Raw genomic sequence first — 21,432 nt, forward strand, 5'->3', positions numbered from 1 at the left:
TGGAGAAGACACACGTTACATTATGTGGATTATCTTACTCTTTCCCATTACGTCATGTTTTCCTTGAAACCAATCAGAAGAAAACAAGTCTCTTTTAGTTAAATATACGAATCTCTTCTCAGCCCTTGAAGTATCTGGCTCTGTCCAGATTCCCCTAAAGGGGCTTTCTTTTATGACCCCCCCCCCCCCCCCCCTTCATAAACAAACTGTATTTTCAAGCAAAACCTGTTTCTATCTAGTTTACTTATTTGGGAAGATGTTTATCAATAGGTTTGTAGCTCTGATACAAAACAGCGGTCTCCCCAAAAGGCAAACCTCTTTGATGTTAGGGCTGGACGTCAAATAACTTGTTTTACAACACTGTCCTGTTGGTCAGGCTTTTGTTCTGAAGACAAAAGTCAAGATACAATCAGCCTCCCAGGGTCTAACCAGAATTCAGGAGACTGAAAGTTGTTAATCAGATCCCTAGTCTCATTAGAAATGTAACCAGAACATATGCACAATTTGTGAGTTGTATTTTAAAACCTAACAATTCATTTATCTGTAAATAAAATATTCCAACAAGCAGGTGAATGACCACCTGAATTCTGGCAGCCCCTTATGTGAGTCAGCACATTCTCCACCCACCTACAGGGTCAATAGAGAGGGGGAGGGAGGAGAGGGGAGGGGTCTCCTGGATTCTATAAGAGGAGAGAGAGAGAGAGGGGTGTGTAAACAGGTCTTGCTCTCAGTGCCAGCGTGGGTTCATCTCTGTTCCTCTCTGTTCCTCTCTGTTCTCAATCTTCACTCTCATTCTCGGAGGCCTTCGCTTCAACCTCACGATGTGGAGAGGGCTTCTATTAACCTGCCTGCTTCTACACACAGCACAGGCAGAGGAGAGCTCCAATGGACCGTAAGAATATACTGTCTGTCTGTCTGTCTGTCTGTTTCCTTAGCTACTGGCTCAGAGCGTGAGGATGTTTCTAGATTTTCTGTCTGTCTGTCTGTCTGTGGACCTGTGGAGATTTGTGTCAGCTTGTCTTTATCTGTCCCTCTGTCTGTGTCCTGACCTAGCTGTAACCATCTGTCTATCTGCCTGTCTGTCTGTATACATTGGTTATATCAGTAAGAATATCTGCCAACAGTGTATATATATATATATATATATATATATATATATATATATATATATATATATATATATATATAAGTAGCTATAGATATAGACAGATATTAATATTGCTATACGGATTTCAAATCATTGAGTTTCTTCTTAGGAAACGTGTACCTTAGGGTTAGCTTGCTCTTGAGTATAGTGGTTAGAAGAACCAGACTGCTTCATAAACTTGGTACAAGTCTGTCACTGTGACTGCTGCCTCTCCCTTATAAACTTTACTCTAGTGTAAGTATGGCCAAGTCTAATAAAGCACAGTGAAAGCATGGTAAGGCATAGGTAACCATTGAAAAGTATAACAAGGTATGGTCAAGCATATTAATAAACATGTCAGACCAGGGTAAACTCTGGTACATGCATAGTATAACCATGGGGAAAGCACTGTTAAACTGAGACAACACTGTTATAAGGGTTAATGTACTTGCACTTTGAAGGTATACCTTGTTGTAAGAGCTTACCATTCACAGGGTCCCTCAGATTCTATCCTCTCTGCCTTTTACTAGTCAATTGTGGGAATGAAATTCTTTATGTATGATCACATTTCTCAGTCATTTATATAGCTTTAAAATATATGGAAACATTATTCTAATAAATCATTTTTACATGCTTGAATGGGACACATTTGGGCCCATTCAAGCAAGGGCTTTTTGTATACAATACTCCAGAAATACAGCAGAAATAAAGCAGCTGTCCCATCTCTCCTGCAGGATATACCTGGTGACGGTTCCCTCTGAAATTTTCGGAGGCACCACAGAGACATTCTGCGCCCAGCTCCTCCACCCCAATGAGAGCCTCACTTTCACTGTCACCATGGAGACCAATGCTGACAACCTGACTCTCCTGGAAGAGAGGGTGAAGGAGAATGAGTTCTACCGATGTGTCCCCTTTCAGGTGAGAATGACAGAGAGCACCCCATAGGATTAGACAGGGAATATTCAGAGCATCCTCTGAGGTCTTCTGCACAGGGCCACATGCAACGTGTGGCTATTAAACCTACCAAACACAGTCCGTTACCTCTGCCAATTCCTCCTCTTCTTAACGAAGCCTGTGTTGCTGGGAAGTTGTCACTGCTTCTTCATAACTGAAGGCAAGGATTTGTAAATGGAATGACTTCAGCATGGTTTCAATGGCTGTGCTATCACATGCTTTTTCTCTTTCTCCAGGTTCCAGTGTTCCCTGAAGAAACCATTGTGTATCTCCGAGCCGAAGTGAAAGGAAAAACAGTCGATTTGGAGAAACAACAAAAAGTCCTGATTAGTTCAACTAAGCCCTTGATGTTTATACAGACAGACAAACCCATCTATAAACCTGGCCAGACAGGTACCAATCTATCTATCTATCTATCTATCTATCTATCTATCTATCTATCTATCTATCTACCTATCTATCTAACCCATACTGTCCTGGTACAATAGTATACTGTATATGTTTTGAACTTTGTGTGGCTCTTTGAAGCGACACAGAGATTAAGCTGATCTTACTAAATATACAATGTAATACAAACATACATTTTTTTACAAAGAAGACGTGGCCAATTTGCCCCTTTTAATCTCACCCGGTTCCTTGTAGCTGATTGATCTTAGAACCTTGTCACGTCGTAGAGTTCACTTCGAATTTGACTCTATTTCTAGGGTAGTGTTTCAGGTTCGCCTTGTATTTTCACAGAGACTGTGCGGCTGTAGGCTTTTTTATGTGCTGTGTGTCGTATTTAGTATCATTGCAGGACCCTTTAGGACCTGTGGTGCTGGACCTAGAAAACCTAGTCCAGCATTTGGTGCTTCCACCTTACAAAGCACTACACTGTAGTTTCAGTGAAACACTGTGCAACTTTTTGGCCAGATATATGAACCTTGCTTGAATAAGAAAACCATCACACATTGAGTACAATCCAAGCCTGTATTGACTTCATGCTCACACACAGTCAGCCACGCATTTACCAAGGCTAACGGTAATGATGTTTGTGTTTCTTGTACAGAGATCACATTATGCACAGACGAGCGGCCATGCTCTAAACTTCTTTCCGTTTCCTTTTTAGTTAAATTTCGAATTGTCACGCTGGACACAGATTTTGTCCCTATCAATGAAAAGGTAAGATATACATTTCTTAATGCTAACGTATAGAGAATTGATTCCCCTCTCGACTAACTCTCTAATTTTGTAGCATCAAATAATAGTGTTGGTAGTTAATAAATAACTATGGGAATGGGAGCTCATGGTCAAAGGAAAGAGGCTTTATGTGATCAGATGAGAAAACAAACAGCAGACCTCAGCACACAAGAAAATGTATTGACTCATAATGACAATCTGGGAGGCTCCAGAGTGGGGGTGGAGGAAGAGGGGTCAACAGTTTGTTTGTCATTAAATAGACTGGGTTACATAGTGAACAACTAATAACTGGTTTCTGTGTTTGTTTGCTTTTACAGTACAAAACTGTGGAACTGCAGGTAAGACCATCTAAACACTCAACTGTGTCAAAGATTCCTTCACAGTACAGTCAGTACTGTTAACAACTATTTTACTTACATAACATTCACACATGTATATGGTTTAATTACGATATTTTATATAAATGTGTAGGAACTACCTTATCAAGTACTGAATGGGCAGGTACCATTGTCTAGATGGCCTATGACATACCTGGATCAGAACTTAGCTAGAATTTCAAAGGCAAAGTATTTTACAGCCATGGATGAAGCAAACAGGTTTTGGACTATGCGACAAATGTATATAAAATAATATATGAAATACACAGATTACAAGGAATAGCCTATTTTCATTCACGATACTGAAACGATTATAATAATAACATTCTTGCAACATGTTTAAAATTTTATAGTTCATCTCCAGTCAAGAAAATGTTTCTGATTACCCAGAAACGTTGACGTTTTTGCGGTTTAGATGCTGCAAAACAGAGATTTAGTCATGGTATGCAGCCAATTACTGTAGTAATGTTTAACAAACAAGTTTTTATCTTATTAAACCTTTTTATAGCTAATAAATAATGCTAGTAAGCCAGTTGTTAGCAGTAAATGTCAAGTGGAATCTCTTAGTTGGGATTTCCAATCCTGGTACCGTTAAATAAAACTATGTGGTCAGTTTGGATAAACAAACGACATAAAGAGCCCATTGAGAGCACAGAGGCAGCACAGAGACAGCAACCTGGTGACAGGCAGGGCAAGCCAGAGGAAGCTGGCTTTACTTCATGAACACAAACCAGTACTCCCCATGCTGTTTGTATTTACTGTATTTGATTCTAATTTCACAGATTCAGTACATGGAGAAAAAAGTCTACTGATGTGTGCCAATGCAGGATGTTTGTTGTACCCCACTTAGATAACTTGCTTACTAAATGTCTTAGTATCCTAGAGATATCATTGTCCACTCCCCATTTTTTCCAGGAGGGTAGAGTATTGCCTATTTAACCCTAATCAAACTCCCCTTTTCACTAAATATCTTACTATCCCTGAACAGATCATCGCCCCTTCAATATCAAGCATAATTTATATAAAAGCAAGATATTGAGCCACAAACCCATTCAATTTAAAACAAAACCAAAAACAAGATCAGAAGCAAATCTGTATGACGTTGAGCATCATTCCCAAATCAAACTCTCTTTTCCCACCCAACCCAGGACCCCGCGACTAATCGCATCGCTCAGTGGCTCGACAGGACGTCCGTCAGTGGGATTCTGGACTTGTCACAGCCCCTCAGTTCCGAAGCCCCCCAAGGAACATACACACTTCATGCAGAGACAGAAAGTGGCAATCACATTAGACAGTTTTTTAACATCAAGGAGTACGGTGAGGAAGATTGTTTTGGCGTGTGTAAAGAAAATCACTTGCAGAAATGTTCTGTACCTTTTCAATAACGTTGTTATTTCTACATTCAGTCCTACCCAAGTATGAGGTGAAGGTTCATCTCCCCAAATCAATCACCATCTTGGATACAGAGGTCACAGTCAAGATCTGTGCAAAGTAAGTTATTTGTTTTTAATTATAAACCATGAAGCCACACTCGGCCAATCAATGCAAGACTATCAACTGCCAAAATCCTAAAGACATTTCAAATGGAACTTATTATGTTAAACAAAACATAGTCAGTTCATCTGCATCATTGAACATGACTCCTAGGATTCAGCCCACACAAAGTGCTGATGAAAAGCTATTATAAGAGACAAGGTCTACGGTACATATTAGCTTACTGTATTAAATACATTTAGTGTGTCTCATTTTTTCACCCTAGTTGTTTTACCCCATTTGAAATGCCCTGCTCAATGCCCGTTACCATTCACGCCCGCTGAAACTAAACAAGACATGTTGGCAAGTTACTGACCCCTCAAGACAAGGGCAAGCCTGACTAATCTGCTCCTGGCCTTGTTGGGTGCTTGACCAGTAGTGTGATGAGCTGAACTATCCCTGGCTGAGTCTGTGTCAGTCCAAAGGCCAATGCAGCACTCCCAGTAGGCCCCCAGCCAGCAACTTGAAACAAACAGCATTGAAACCAGCAAGCTCCTAATCACATGACTCAGCCCCACTCTGAGCGGTAGTGCCTTTACTGGGTGTGTCACGTGAGCATGTGTAAAAGCGTTTCAATCCATGTTTATATTTGTTTCCAGGTACACCTATGGGAAGCCTGTCTTGGGGAAGGTAACAGGAAAATTCTGCCGGTCCAAATGGAACATGTACTGGTATCGAAGGCCCGATAATGTGGAGAACAACGACATCTGCCATTTGTTTAACGTTCTGGTAAGTTAGCCCACCACTGCTGAATACCAGCGGATTTTGATAATTAAAATAGAGCCCTGCTTTCCGTACCAACGTTATTTCAGTGCATGGGAGTTGACAAATATGTAAAATCCCAGAAGGGTGCTGTTTAATTATTTACACAAGAGTGCTGTATTGATGAGTTCAAACACTCTCTCAATATAGATTAAACGTAGTCTGTATTGTTATTGGGGACTAGTTAGTAATACATTTCTGTCTATTTGTTTATTTATGTCTAATTTTTTTTATTGACTAGACTGACAAGACTGGTTGTGCGACCGAAGTTATTGATCTGAAAGAATTTGCATTGAATGCGACTGGCTACTCTGATCAGTTTAATGTGGAGTGTGATCTGGAAGAAGAAGGAACAGGTACAACCTTCTCTTTATATCTTACTTGTCTGTTTGTATCCATTATCCTGTGATATCCTTCATTTATTTATACCCGTGGGAATTAAGAAACAATGGTGGCTATATTTCTTTTTGTCAGTAAAGTGACCTTTCTGAATACCAAAGTAGCTTCATTTGAATAGATCATTGAGTTTGCTCTTGATGAAGTGCACACTTCACTTCAATTGCAGTGCGGTCTCCTCACATCTCTGTTGAACTGGTGGTTGTGGACCAGTGTCCACTGAGAAGTTAGGCTGGGACCAATCCTCATACAAAAAGATAGCAAAGTATCAAAACATAGTTAAAAAAGGCATAGGTCAGCATGGTAAAGCCCAGAGTGGTATGGAAAAGCAGATTTATAATGGACCAATGGACTGCTCACATTCTGAAGTATATCTAAACAGTGTGTTTTGTTTTGCTAGGTGTTCAACTGAGTGGCTCCAGCTCCAGTACATTCACCTCTAATGTTAATGAAGTCAGTTTCGAGGGGGCACAGAATACCTTTAAAAAGGGCATCCCCTTTAAGGCAAAGGTGAGTTATTTTGGATTTTGTATGTTAACAACAGGATGATGAGCAGTGAAGGAAACAAACCATCTTTTTAAAAGACCATCTCATGATATCTGCAATCAGGTCAGATGATATAATTTCAAAAGACCCTGAAATCAGGAGAATTAGTGCCATTTTCACATCAATGGGCCTTAATTTTAATTTCAAGGCAAAGGTGCATTTTTAAAGGGGAATAGATACATTTTAATGGTAGCTAGTGAGAAACTACTGTCTGGAAGTTAAATAAGAGGAAAATAATGTGGGTCATATAGCAACCCTGTATGTTTTTGATTGAATCTACCCTTCAGTTTTTCATGGCTCTACCTTGGGGTTCATGATCCAATCTTGAGTAGGGGTGAGAATTTAGCTAGCCCCCTGCCCAGCAATTCCTCAATGTCTCTCCCTTAAACAGATCAAGATGACCGGACCTGACTCTTCCCCCCTCCCACACGAGGAGGTTCATCTCATCATCCGATGGGACAACCACACCGAGACCATGAACTTCACCACGGACAGCAGGGGCCTGGTCCCCATCTCACTGGACACCTCATCCTGGGACACCCAGTCTGTCAGGCTTCAGGTCAGGACCTTTCTATCTCTCCCAGGTCTCGGAGTCACTTTCATCAGTTTAGAGCTGATTTAGGAGAAGACTGATTGCTGCACCTCAAGCATGTACTTCCTAAACACAAGCCTGTACTTGTGGTCCTCTTCTGATTGGGATTGTGTTCAGGATTAAGTTTGGTCCAGTAGTATTATTTATTTTAGAATCTGAATCCATGAGAAGTAGGTTGTGTGCAGGAAGAGAGAGGAACAAACCATCTCAAGAGCAGTTGTTCCTTAGCTTATTTCACTGCATTTCACCATCTAAAAATACTGCAGGCATATCAAGATATTTCAAGATGTACTAAAACATGTAAAACAGCATTGTCACATCCAGAACTGCTCGTTTTCTCTAGAGTTATTATGAGTTCTTAAATATTTAAATGCTCACATGTATGTAAAACACTAAATGATACATTTTAGAACGTTTAGTTTTTTATGACCACCTTTCAAAGATATTCTATTTTCACCATCAATGAATTATCAAACCAAATAAAAGCATTCATATAAAAATAACAACATTTGCTGCATTTATTTATATTTAAGTGATCAGAATATGTATATTTACACTAATCTTTTAAAAATTAGAATTTTCACAGTGAACTTCATATTTCACAGCAATGGGTACATTTCAGAGATATCGTGAAATCAGTGATAATTATCGCCAAATACGAATATCAAAATGTTTTTATGAAATTGATAATTGTGAAACAAAAAACATTACAACTGAAAAAATACATATTATCCCAACTCTAAGTGGTATAAGACAGCTCCCCGAATCTGTATCGAGAGATATTTAACAGAAGAAACAACCATCCAATTAATAATGAGCATTATTCTCATTATACTGTATAACAGATGCATTGAGAAAGACTAAGTAAGAAAGACTAAAACAGCTGTTGGTAATTAACTCTTTTAATTCTACATTTAAGTTGCCTTTTCTTCTTGACCAATGTGGCAGTTGTACTGGTAATTGTCATTGGACCTGTGATACTGGACCCTGAATTATGTAGCTCACTTGAGCAACTATCCCTTTATTTCATGTCACTGTCCCCTAGTAAAGGACCTGGAGTCAGCTATTTGATAAAGTAGTTTAAACGAGGTGTGTAATGATGTTCTTTCATTCTCTAGGCTCGCTACTCTCTGCTGGATAATGTTTTTGATTATCAGTTGGTCCGTCCCACATATGGTATCGCCGATCTGTGGCTCAATCCCTTTTACTCCAAGAGCAAGAGCTTCCTGAAGATCCAGGAGAACGAGGGCAAGCTTCAGTGCGGGGAGGAAGCACCAATCAGCATTGTTTACATCATCCAGGGGGAGGAGCTGGCAAAGGGGGCAGGGTTTATGGATTTCTATTATCTGGTGAGTAGGTGGGATTCCTTTCAGCTATTATTATTATTATTATTATTATTAGTTTATTTAGCAGATGCCTTTATCCAAGGCGACTTACAGAGACTAGGGTGTGTGAACTATGCATCAGCTGCAGAGTCACTTACAATTACGTCTCACCCGAAAGATGGAGCACAAGGAGGTTAAGTGACTTGCTCAGGGTCACACAATGAGTCAGTGGCTGAGGTGGGATTTGAACCGGGAACCTCCTGGTTACAAGCCCTTTACTTTAACCACTAGACCACACAGCCTCAGCTACATTTTAATTCGATTTTGATTTTGCCTTCTCCATGGCATGAGCGCTGCTTCTAGGCGTGCCTGTCTGGCTGCATGGCACGCATGGTTGAGTGTTGGCACACTCCCGGTTGAAGGTGGGGTGTTCGGTGGACCAGTCAGTTCATAACTCTGAGGTTCTACTGTACGTCTTCAATCTACATTCCCTGATATCAATTGGAATTAAACTAACAGCTCAGCATCATTCCTAGGTAACATGGGCCTCACTATATGTGTGCATTTGTGTGTCCCAGGTTTTAGCTAAAGGAAGCATTGCTCGGAATGGGCGTGTTGGGGTCCCGATGAAGGCAGGACAAGGTAAGATTCCGGGCACATTCCACTGGTGCTGCATTGTGACTATATAGGGAGTAAAGGATTGAACAATATAAAACAAATGGAGCACACTGATCCCCAGGGTACAAAGAACCATGCTGTTATAATATTATATCAAACCATGATAGTCTGAAGTGGTGGACATCCATAACTTCAAAACAAAATGCTTAGGTAAATCTATAAGAAGATTTGAATATTTGTATTGTATTGTAATGATCTACAATATTTCTGCTCATGTTCTATACACTTAACCTATCATTACCATTAACTACTTGCAATTCTGCTAAGCAGACCTCCAGCAGGTAAAGGTGAATCTGCTAAATCATTTCACATAGTCATGCTTTTACCATGCCTTTCCTCCACCCTTCCTCACAGTGTCAGAGGGAGAGTTCTCCTTCAAGCTGCCGGTGTCGTCACACTTAGCCCCTTACGCTCAGGTCCTTGTCTACGCTGTGTTCCCGAACGGGGAGATTGTTGCGGACAGCTTTGATTTCCAGGTTGACACGTGTTTTAATAACAAGGTAATCAGACCTGAAGTGCTGACTGATCCAGAAGGGCCTTTCTATAGACATTGCAGGACCTCATAGGGACTTGTTTGTTGATTAATTGATGTTTGAGACTCAGGTTCTGCACAGTGCTGACTGCATCTCTGTGTTTGAGGTGCACATAGACCTATAGTTCTCTACAGTATTGACTGTGTCTGTGTGTTTGAGACTCAGGTAGACCTATAGTTCTCTACAGTATTGACTGTGTCTGTGTGTTTGGGGTGCAGGTAGATCTCAAGTTCTCAGCTCCTCAGGAGCTCCCTGGAGAGGACACCACCGTTCACCTGCGTGCCGATCCTGGGTCCCTGTGCGCTCTCCGGGCAGTCGATCAAAGCGTTATACTGATGGAGCCTGATAAGGAACTGACTGTAGACACTGTGAGTAATATTGCACACCTCCCTGGCTGATCACAGACATTCTACAATTCAAGTTCATTGTTCTATTGCAATCAAGTTTATTATTCATATAATGCCATGTTGATCTTTTTAATAATGCCATGTTGATATTTTTATTAGTAGTTAAAACTATAATATATGATGATCTGATGTTTGTTTGTCCTTCACTTTCTCCTCTCAGGTATACAACCTGCTCCCCACTCAAAAGAGAGATGGATATTCATACAGAGTGGAGGATTATGAACCCTACCCTTGCCTACCGTCTCCATTTCACAGAGTGGACAAGCGCTACATAATGCCATACTACTATAGCAGATCACATAATGATGTATACGGGATCTTTAAGGTAGGAATCATCTATCCATTAGTGGAATTACCACCATCTTCATGAAGCATAGATAGAATTAAGTAAGGACATCGATAATGCCGTTCTTGTCTTGTTTAAAGGAAGCAGATTGAGTGGAAGTCCTGTTACAGTTGTGCCATCAAGGGGTGTGCAGAATAATCATTACTCATACTCTTTTTGAAGAAGTATATAAAATGTAAAATGTGATTTCAAAACAAAAAATGGTTTCCAATTGAGTACCCATCACTGAAAATTCACTTCCACGGTGTTTTAGAAGCCGACTGGAAGATTATTTACCTCTCATCCAAGGTGCTGGCATTTTACTGTTGTAGTGGTGTGCACTGGAATGTATTATTGTATTATTATTTTCATTTGCAGGGTCTGGGTCTGAAGATTCTGTCTAACTCTGATGTGAAGAAGCCAATTGAGTGTCATGAATTCAGTACCCCTTTACTGCTGTCTAGATCAGGTTCTCTTGGTGAGCCAATGCAGGTCTCTGAATTAGAGGATACTGGTGAGACAATTAACACAAAATAAGTCTACAAAATAGCCCTACACACAAAAACAAACCAATGTATAAGTCTTCTGGTCAAGCAGCAGTAACCTAATTGAGTCAGCTCAGTGACTTTATGAAAATAAAATGAAGTTACTCTATTTCAGGCAGTTCTTAGTGTCTATTTACTTCTGTCTGTATGTAGTGATTATGATATACGGGGTTTAGGGTTAGGATTAGGGGGTAAAGTTTGACTGCTGTGTCCGTGTTTCTTGTCTTCTCAAGTGTTCAGTTCAGTTGTCATGTTTTCTCAAGCAGACCTAGGCATGGTTAGGAAGGAGCCTGAGACTGTTCGGAAGTACTTCCCTGAGACATGGATCTGGGAGCTGGTTCCAGTTGGGTAAGCGTTGCTTGAACTCCACTAACTAAACTCTTGGGTCATCAGGGCAAGTGATTCTGCCAGCCACGATGTGGATGAAAGTAGCCAATTATGCCACTGGAATTGCATTGAAGGCCAGTGAAATTGCATTGAAGGCCTCCATAAATGAAAAGCAGGAGGTCTAATGCATGAGTTGGCTGTTCTTCCACTCATCCACATCTCTCTCTCTCTCTCTCTCTCTCTCTCTCTCTCTCTCTCTCTCTCTCTCTCTCTCTCTCTCTCTCTCTCTCTCTCTCTCTCTCTCTCTCTCTCTCTCTCTCTCTCTCTCTCTCTCTCTCTCAGGAAGTCTGGCTCAGTGGAGATTACACACACAGTTCCAGACACCATCACTGAGTGGAAGGCAGGGGCATTCTGCACATCTCCTCTGGGATTTGGTATGGCGCCCCCAACTGGGCTCACAGCATTCCAGCCCTTCTTCGTGGAGCTCACTCTACCCTACTCCGTCATCAGAGGGGAGCAGTTTGAGCTGAAGGCCACCGTCTTCAACTACCTGTCCCAGTGCATCATGGTGAGCTGCTCACATACAGTCACAACCCTGTGGGAAAACTAGAAGAAACAAAGTCATCTATCTCAACTCAAACAGCTTGACGAACGACTACCAACGAACACTAAATGAAATGAAAAACATTTAATCTAATGAGAATCTAGTGCTCTTGTGGGTGTTTTAAATGAAAGTGGGAAACTGATTATCAAATCATTCATTTGGATGAAAACCCCATCTATTTGCAAAGCCTTCTCTCTCTCTTATCTGCTGTGTTGCTCTCTGCCTCCCCCTACAGGTGAAGGTCAGCCATGCAGAGTCTTCCCAGTTTCAGATGACGCCCTGTGAGGGGTGTGAGTACACGACCTGCCTGTGTGCCGATGAAGCCAGGACATTCCGCTGGGCTTTCATCCCCTCAGCGCTGGGTAAGGGACTGCTTCTTATTCACAAGATTACTAGGGGGGGTAACGGGGTTACTGTTTATTTACATAGTAGCTGCTTAGTAAATACCAGTGTACTTACACATAATTACAATGTTATTATGCATAGCTACAATGTTCTTTTTTTTGTACATAATAACCCTAACCCTAATTCTAAACCTAACCCTAACCCTTTTCTGATACAATTGTGTACTTGCATATATGAAGCAAAATGATGGACCCATTAAATACATTGTAACTATGCATAACAACCCAACAAGCTTCTTACCTGCCCCCCAGGTGAGGTGAATGTGACAGTCAGCGCTCAGGCTCTTCAGACAGACACTCTGTGTGGCAATGAAGTGGTGGCTGTCCCTGAGAGAGGCCGCATTGACACGGTCATCCGCAAACTACTGGTGGAGGTGAGGGAGCAGGATGTCTCCGATTGCATTTTGGCTTTGACAGGATAAGCTCTTGATTTTATACAGATATTTTCAACGTTTCAAGTACTAAGTGGTTATGACGCTGTTCTGAGGGCCCTCTGTGTGTCCGCACACTAGTTTTGTTTTGTCTGTCGCGACGAAGACAGAATGCAGTCAGATTATTAATTGCAATTGTGAATCACAGGTCCAGCATTTTCCACGTGTTATTTTGTAAGTATTTCCAATCAGATTGCTTCGTCGCAGTAGAGGCAGTTTCATTTGGAAAGTGTGCCATCATCATAGCATGGCCGCTGTGTAAACTATTTGAAGTGGGGTGTTTTTAAATGATGCCGCTGTCTCTTTGAGAATGAAAGTGTTCTGTGAATCGCCACTCAAGTTGTTTTCTGTTTCTTGTATTGTAAGGCTGAAGGAATAGAACAGACTGTTACCCAGAATGCACTGATGTGTCCCGGAGGTGAGCCACTCTCTGTTTGTCAAGTTACCACGGTTACTGTAATCCATGTCTCAGGTCTATAGGATCAGTTTTACCTGAACATGTCATTTCATTTTGTCTGTCAGGGTTTTGACCCGTTTTCACTGTACTTTTTTACTGTATGTGTGGAGATGGGAGGTCCAGTAAATATACCTAATTTTTAAATTGTATTTACTCTAGAAGTGGCAAAGAGACATTGGAAGAGTCAAATGAAAAACATTTGAGAAGGTTAAACATTTCAACAAACTGTTAACCAGTTATGAGTTAAGTTAAAGAATCAATCAATGGTATGAATTTGTTAACAGACATTCCATGTACCTTTTTGCTGATCTCTTGACTGGCTTTAATAGCAATGTTTCATGGTGTCCCTAAAGGCAGATGAGGTCTGTTTGATTGAAGTTCTGGATGGACTTCTTCTTACTGTTCACAGTGTAATCTTGTTCTCCTTTGCTTGTGCTTCTCAGGGAGTGCTGTGAAGGAGGAGATCTCCTTGAAGCTGCCAGAAGTGACCGTGAATGGATCAGCTAAGGCTTCCTTGTCGGTTCTCGGTAAAAAAAACAAAAGCCAAAACCTTCACCACAAAATGGTGCAACGAGAGGGGTTGGTGGGGGCAGGGTTGGGATTGGGGTTGGAGTTGAGGTTACCTGGATATATTATGTCCTGGGTATATTATTTAAATTTTCCCACTGTTTTAGCAATTGTGCAATCTGATAGTGACGTTAAGGTTAGGTTCAAAGGGTTTGGGATAAAACTGTGATTTAGGGTTAGGGTTATACTTATGGATGAAGTAACAACATGCACATATTGAAGATAGAACACAGTAGGTAATTTGAGGGGCTGGGTGTCACAGTGGGTACGTTGTGGGTTCAAACACTGGTAGACAGCAGCGTAATCCCTCTCTGCTGTCCTCTGTAGGGGACCTGCTGGGCCGGGCCATGCAGAACCTGGACCGGCTCCTTGCCATGCCCTTCGGCTGCGGAGAACAGAACATGGTGCTCTTCGCTCCCAACATCTACATCCTGAAGTACCTGCAGGGGACCAGGCAGCTGACTGAGGAGATCAAAACCAAAGCCACAAGGTTCCTGGAGAGTGGTGAGCATGGGGAGAGAGAGGGAGAGAGGCTGAAGAGCAGCTGAATGAATAGATCAGAGACCAGAGCAGGGAGGGAGAGCAGTGAGGGAGAGCGGTGAAGGAGAGCAGTGAGGGAGAGCAGTGAGGGCCAGTTTTCTGGAGAGCAGTAAGAGAGTTGAAGTGGGGAGAGAGATGATTGACGAGAGGCCAACGTTACACAAGTAAAATAAATGACTCTGAATGTTAACTTTTCTGTGCTTACCGTGATTTCTAAACCCTCCCCCTCCCCACCAGGTTACCAGCGGGAACTGAACTACAAACATGAAGATGGTTCTTACAGTGCCTTTGGGAAGAGCGATGACTCTGGAAACACCTGGTAAGTCTGTCTGTCCATCTGTATGTCTTAGGCACCGCCGTATGTACCATAATCACTACACACTTCTTCCCTTTGCTTTTGAGGTTCTGAACAGCTGTAAGACTGTTTATAGAAAATAATAAAAACACTCTATTCTACAGTAATACAATAAGAATAAATACTGCTACATTTAATTTGTTTACTGGACTGTTTCTCTCTCTCTCTCTCTTTCTCTCTCTCTCCGTTCCTCTAGGTTGACAGCCTTTGTGTTAAAGTCGTTTGGCGGGGCGCTGCCCTTCATTTACATCGACCCCAGACATATCAAGGACGCACAGGACTGGTTGGGCCACCACCAGCAAAAGAACGGCTGTTTCCTGAGCGTTGGAAAACTCTTCAACAACAACATGAAGGTAGGGAGGGATAAGGAGGGAGGGATGAGTGAGAGGAAGGAAGGTGAGAAAGAATACCTTGCATTGCTCAGGTCAAGGTTCAACTAAGCCTTCCAACATGCCTCAGACATGCCTTTCTCAGCTTTTTCACTGCTTGTCAGCTTTTGAAAGCATAGTGGTTGCATTACTTCCAATGGAAACAGGAATGCTTCATCGTGCAACAATCTGTTACCAGTATTTTGTATTCGGCGTTGAAAATATGTTTAATTTTTTAATAGAAACAGAATGGCCAGGCAACCCAAAGACATCTCCTTCATGTGCATATAGGTTATGTGGCCATGATAAGTCATGGAATAACTACAGGACTCCATGAACGTTCAAGCTGTATATCCTTTAAGAATATTGCATGGGATAAGTGGTGGCAGTAATAGGCTACTGTCTGGAATGTTGTGTTCTTTCAGTTTTGTGTCGCTCTTGAGTATCTTCAATGATGTGCACACCGGGAAGTTATTCAGTCACTCGTCATCATATGTGGCATAGAAGTGAACACCAGATTCAATGCAGTAACCTCAATCTCTCAGTGAAGCTCTTCTCAAACACAAAGAGGAGCCAGACTGTCTGAGTGTGTGTGTGTTTGTGTGTTTCAGGGGGGAGTCGGGGACGAAGTGTCGCTGACAGCCTACATCACCGCGGCCCTGCTAGAGGTGGAGACCCCTCTCACTGTGAGTATGAGAATAGGGTGGGCAGAGCCCAGTCTGCTTCTATGGGAGTTTGCTTCTCTCTTTCTGTTGGATGGAAAACTCCATGATGATGGAAATACCTGATCTCTAAACATCATCTACACTTTAATGTGAACCAGTGGTTGCTAAAGCCAGTAACAGGTAATGGGGTGGGTTTTGAAGCTGTGGTTATAATTAGAGATAAGGGGAGCTATGGAATTGGGTTTTCAAAGGTTAGCAAGGATTCCTTTGGCATCTGGAGGGTGCAAGTGAAGGGGATTGTGATTGGCTGTTATCTGTACCCAATCCCAGGACCCCGTGTTAAACAACAGTCTGGCTTGTCTGAGGTCTGCGGCCGACAATATAACCAACACGTACACCACAGCGCTTCTGTCCTACACCTTCAGCCTTGCAGGAGAGCAGGAGATGAGATCAAAACTACTCACTGAGCTGGATGAGCAAGCACACAAGACAGGTATCGAGAAGAAGAGCTTTCTATCTATCTATCTATGTCTCTCTCTCTCTCACTCTCTCACTCTCTCACACTCTCTCTCACTCTCTCTCTCACTCCCCCCCCCCCAGGGGGGCTCAATACAATGAAACAGAAATGCCCAGGGTAGGTTCTACACAGAAGAAATCAACAATATGCAACAGGATGGTTCTAAACACTCCAAACGTATTCAGTAGCATTTGAATACTGAACCATAAAAAGGTCCTAACAGTTAAACTCTACATTACACTGAATCACAAGATCTACGTGTTAAAGCATTGACCAAGGGATAAAGGATAAGTTCATGTTTTTGAAAGACCAAGACTGCATCAGAGATGTTTGAAAACCCAAATAGATCATTAAAAGCATCCTCTTACAACCATGCTAGGCGTACCAAGACATTAATGAAACCTGTCAGCAGTGTTAGCAGTGTTTTGCCTCTGTGTGTTCCAATTCAGACGGCTCCCTGCACTGGTCGCGCTCCAAACAGGATTCTAGAAGGAGCGACTCTCTGGAAGTGGAGATGACGGCCTATGTGCTGATGTCTGTTCTCTCCGCACCCAAGCCGTCTGCCTCCGATCTCAGCTACGCTTCCCGGATTGTCAAGTGGCTGGCTTACCAGCAGAACCCTTATGGAGGATTCTCATCCACGCAGGTGAGAGCTCCGCTATACAAACTAATATCTGATTCGTGGAAAAGTTTCTAATTTCAAGTCAGTTTTTTGCTTGAGTTCTGAGTCTCAAGAGTCATATAATTCATAAAAAAATATATAGTTTTTTTGTACTGAAATCAGTCTATCAGCTGGTTTCACAGTCCCCAATTAGCTCTAATCTTGGACTATCTATAATAAAGCTTGCACAAATTAGACACCCCACTTCTCTAATACCACATGTAGATGTTCCTATACTGTCCCCTACTGTCACCTTCAGATCTTGGAATCTGAACTCTCAAACCCGTAGAGCTTAATGAGCAGCTGCCTGAGTCAAGCTGGTCCTCCATATATGAGTCATTACAGTCCCATCCCCTTTCAACAGCACCCCATGACACAGCCCCCTGCTCACGGGACTACGATCCCCCTCATGCAGTCAGGTTAGTGATCCCACTGCTACCACCATATGTAAGGGCTTTATTATAGGGGATCTAGGTCTTTCTCTCCTCCTCTCTCCCCAGGACACAGTGGTGGCTCTGTGCTTGAGCACAGTCACAGTGCTATACTTCCTCTCTCCCTCCCCTCTCACTCTCACATTGACTGTCTCTCCCTCTCTCCCCAGGACACAGTGGTGGCTCTGCAGGCCCTGGCTCGGTACAGTGCCCTGGTCTACTCCCCAGAGGGCTCCAGCACTCTCACAGTGCGTTCTAAAGGGGGCTTCATGAGACAGTTCCACCTGGACCAGAGCAACAGGCTGCTCTACCAGGAGGAGCCACTGCAGGAAGTCCCTGGGGAATACAGCGTGGAGGCAGAGGGCAAGAACTGCGTCTTTGTGCAGGTCAGTGTCATCTCTCAATAGCCCTGCCAGAAACAGTGTCTCAGTGATGTCAGCAATATGGAGTATCTTAGTGACATAGCTTGTGTTCTGACGTCACTTAAAAGGCTACACAATAATATAACATATACAGTATCCAAGTACCTTTTAGACTTTCCAAATATGCCCGTGTGATTCATTGATTCATTGCACTCTCTCCTCTTCCGTTTCCCAGTTGGCACTCCGGTACAACATCCCCCCCCCTCCCGGGTTCTCCACCTTCAACATCTCCGCGGAGGCGAGGGGGCTCTGCAACGCCACTGATAAGAAGACCCTGAAAGTGCTCTTCACAGTCAGGTGAGCGGGTTTGAAACCCTTAAACATGCCATCGTTGTAGAGCTTGTTCAGTTTGGAAAGCAGCACACAGCAGTTAATTCCCTAGCCTTTCTCTTCTGCAAGCCTGGGTTTAACGCTGGCTTCAAGCCAGTGAAACACATGTGGTGCTTCCAGCTTGTGATGGGTTATCCGCAGTACTTTTCATTATCCACAGTACTACACACAATGAAGTACAATGTGTCTTTATTGCCAGTCTCTGATATTACAAATTCACTGAAGGCTTTTTACTCCGAACTTCTATTGAAGTTACAAATCTCAAACCCAGGATAGCAATTAAACACCTCTTAGAAATTATTCACGTTGTTCTGGTGACCTCGAAAAAGAACTCTGGACAAAATGTTCATCACTGAATTTATTACATTTCTAAATTTCTAGTCTTGAAACGTTAACAGATTGTTTTAATTTTTTTCTGAAATGACTGGTGAATTATTTTTTTTTCCTCTCCGTGTTTAGTTACAATGGGAAAAGAGAGGTAACCAACATGGTGATCGTGAATGTGAAACTGCTCTCTGGATTCAGCCCTGACAAGCTCTCTCTGGAGAATGTAAGGAACTTATCACATATAAACTGGGTCAGACAAAGACATCTGAGGGCTGATCATCTTACATTACACATTCAAGGGATGGCAAAATGTACCCAAGAGAAAAGCATGATACAACTGCAAAGATACTCTGCAAAAATACTGTGGTAAACCTTTATAAGGCTCCTAATCGATAGACAAGGTAATTTAGCAAAAAGATAACTTTTTTCCCAATGTTGTTTCAATAAGTTGTAAGATTGTGAAGCCCTGATAGCCCAGCAGTCTCTATCATAGGGTATGATTTATCTCCTAAAATGTAAAGGCAGTCAGTTATATAAAGAATTGGTGAGCAATCCAAAAATGGTCTTGTGCTTAAAACCAGTGGACTAACCTACATTTAAATAAAGGTTGAGGTCTCTACAAAGCTAAAAATCATCTAGTTTTTAGGAGGTAAGCCAAAACAGGCATGTTTATTTCCTAATGTCATCTGTCTGATCCCATGGGCCTGTTCTCCCTGCAGCTTCAAAGAGCCCCCCTTGTGAAGCGTGTTGATACAGAGGACGGGCACGTCATCATCTATATTGATGGGGTAAGTTCAACACCTGAGCCAGAGCCACTGTAGCTGGGTTAGGAGAAAGCCCAGATGAAAGCGTATGTCTGTCTGGCTGGATTGAGGTGGAGCTCTGTAGCTGGGTTGGGAGAAAGCCCAGATGAAAACGTATGTCTGTCTGGCTGGATTGAGGTGGAGCTCTGTAGCTGGGTTAGGAGAAAGCCCAGATGAAAACGTATGTCTGTCTGGCTGGATTGAGGTTGAGCTCTGTAGCTGCTGCACCACCAGCAAAGGCTTTGGCAACATATTGCAGGAAACATAATAAAGAATCATTAAACACATTAACATTCAGTCAGCTTGAGTCGGAGGCAGAAGAAGCCCAAACTCCTCACAACCCTTTGTGGACCCGTTGCTTTCAGCTTTTGATGGATATTTAAAAATATATATATTGAGCATCTTGTGTATTTGCAAGGACAAGGAATCCAGCACAAATAATAATCGTAGTTTCTTGCTTGAAATCTTCAGACGTCACTTTTTTAAATACAAGAATCCTAGTAGGGCACTTGAATGGTGGAACAATAACACAATTCTAATGACTCCTGTTGACCCCTGCTCCCCTACAGCTGATACGATTGCTACCCATGAATTACTCCTTCAACATCATTGAGGATTTTAACGTGAGGAACTTGAAACCAGCTGTGGTGAAGATCTACGACTACTACCAGACAAGTAAGGGGGAGCTCAGTCTCTGCTGCTCTTTATGCTTCTAGGTTAAGGTCTGGCAACAGCACCCAGATAACCTTCAAGTTGCATCAAGGTGCATGTGATTCTGAGTCACAACTTCTAATTGTGATTGATTGAAAATGCAATTTCATCAACACTCTCCTCTAATTCATCTCAAGAGGTTTCTTGTTTTCAACTTGCAAACAAAACCAGCGGCTGCAGTAATCAGTTTGCTGGGAAGTATGTGTCTCAGGCTGGTTTTGTTTGCTAGTTGTGGAATGACTTGACCCTTTCTGGGTCTCATTTCCTATTGGGCCACCCTCACTCAATGTAAATCAACACGGTACAGCATGAACGTTGGAGGAGCATTCTCCGTTTCTATTGGCTCTATACTGGGACACAGAAGGGTCTTCTTCACACAATGCTGTCTTCTGTATTTCAGGTGAACATGCCGAATCTGAATACAGCTCCCCCTGCCATGAACGTGAGTGCAGTTCTGTTTTACAACTAGAACCATTAGAACAGCTAGCTTTAGGCATTTTATTTAGCAATACCGTTACATAATGGCACCAGCTATTGAATCCAGTTTTTGTTATGTGATCTTTTTTAAAATCAACCAGAATAAAACTGTAATCGTGAGGTAAATAATAAACCCATTACTCTATACCAGCGGTTGTAGATTCTGAAATTGTAATCATGAGGTAAATAATAAACCCATTACTCTATACCAGCGGTTGTAGATTCTGGGCTGTTCTGTCATATGTCTCTTTTTGCATTTCAGCTGAGGAAGTCAATGAAGTCTAATGGACCAGCTGACCAACACTGACCATTCCCCAAAATCGACTTCCTGTTATTCCTATTGTATTTGATGTATGTTCAGAAAAAAAAGCTTTAAAAGTCAAATAAAGTTGCAGAAATTGCATTTGTATAAATGAAGTCTGGTTTGTTTTTTGTTGTTGAGAGCAGTCAACACGTTTGGCATTGAATTTTAGTTTCCTCTGGTATTCCTAAATTCAGCACTGTTGTGTGTTTATAGTCAAGGATGATATAAGAGAAATAACAGATACCTGCAATGCCTCTTGAAAAAATTGAACAATACTTCTAGTCTAGCAGTTTCTTTTAGTATTTCAGAAACATCTGTATTTTACATGTTCCTCCCTGTCACTATAGAAACAGAATGTTGCTCTTTCCGCATCACAATTGTATTGATTGAAGTGGGTTCTATTTTGTACAGTTCTATTTCATGTTAAAATGCATAGGAAGCATGCCTACAATA

The 21,432-nt window shown here is 42.0% G+C and overlaps 1 protein-coding gene across 4 annotated transcripts; it reads left to right on the forward strand.

Moving 5' to 3' along the window:
* Positions 1–726: 726 nt before the first annotated feature.
* Positions 727–21,088, forward strand: LOC117397195 (alpha-2-macroglobulin-like protein 1). 4 transcript variants are annotated; one of them, XM_034912831.2, is made up of 36 exons: positions 727–892; positions 1,861–2,044; positions 2,317–2,473; positions 3,189–3,241; positions 3,577–3,597; positions 4,785–4,953; positions 5,043–5,127; positions 5,769–5,898; positions 6,173–6,287; positions 6,728–6,837; positions 7,265–7,432; positions 8,584–8,814; positions 9,369–9,432; positions 9,823–9,968; positions 10,220–10,369; positions 10,569–10,733; positions 11,112–11,247; positions 11,542–11,626; positions 11,948–12,173; positions 12,445–12,571; positions 12,866–12,987; positions 13,411–13,462; positions 13,945–14,028; positions 14,396–14,572; positions 14,846–14,927; positions 15,160–15,316; positions 15,943–16,017; positions 16,327–16,489; positions 16,963–17,159; positions 17,776–17,991; positions 18,203–18,324; positions 18,817–18,907; positions 19,404–19,472; positions 20,057–20,162; positions 20,599–20,640; positions 20,938–21,088. In XM_034912831.2, exons 1-36 carry the CDS (start codon positions 822–824, stop codon positions 20,958–20,960), a joined length of 4,371 nt encoding a protein of 1,456 aa, XP_034768722.2. In that variant the 5' UTR covers positions 727–821; the 3' UTR covers positions 20,961–21,088. The 4 variants fall into 4 exon arrangements, with proteins under 4 accessions (XP_034768722.2, XP_034768723.2, XP_058865654.1 ...); XM_034912832.2 differs by having other exon boundaries at positions 11,545–11,626; XM_059009671.1 differs by having other exon boundaries at positions 11,112–11,211.
* Positions 21,089–21,432: the final 344 nt, after the last annotated feature.

This window comes from Acipenser ruthenus, chromosome 39, assembly GCF_902713425.1.
Source record: "Acipenser ruthenus chromosome 39, fAciRut3.2 maternal haplotype, whole genome shotgun sequence".
NCBI classification, from domain to species: Eukaryota; Metazoa; Chordata; class Actinopteri; order Acipenseriformes; family Acipenseridae; genus Acipenser; species Acipenser ruthenus.

What these genes read in the sequence shown, in the direction of transcription:
- LOC117397195 (XM_034912831.2), top strand. Translation starts at nt 822, where the DNA reads ATGTGGAGAGGGCTTCTATTAACCTGCCTGCTTCTACACACAGCACAG. An exon ending in TGGGAGCTGGTTCCAGTTGG is followed by an intron (nt 11,627 to 11,947) that starts GTAAGCGTTGCT and finishes TCTCTCTCTCAG; the next exon opens with GAAGTCTGGCTCAGTGGAGA. An exon ending in AGGTGGAGACCCCTCTCACT is followed by an intron (nt 16,018 to 16,326) that starts GTGAGTATGAGA and finishes ACCCAATCCCAG; the next exon opens with GACCCCGTGTTAAACAACAG.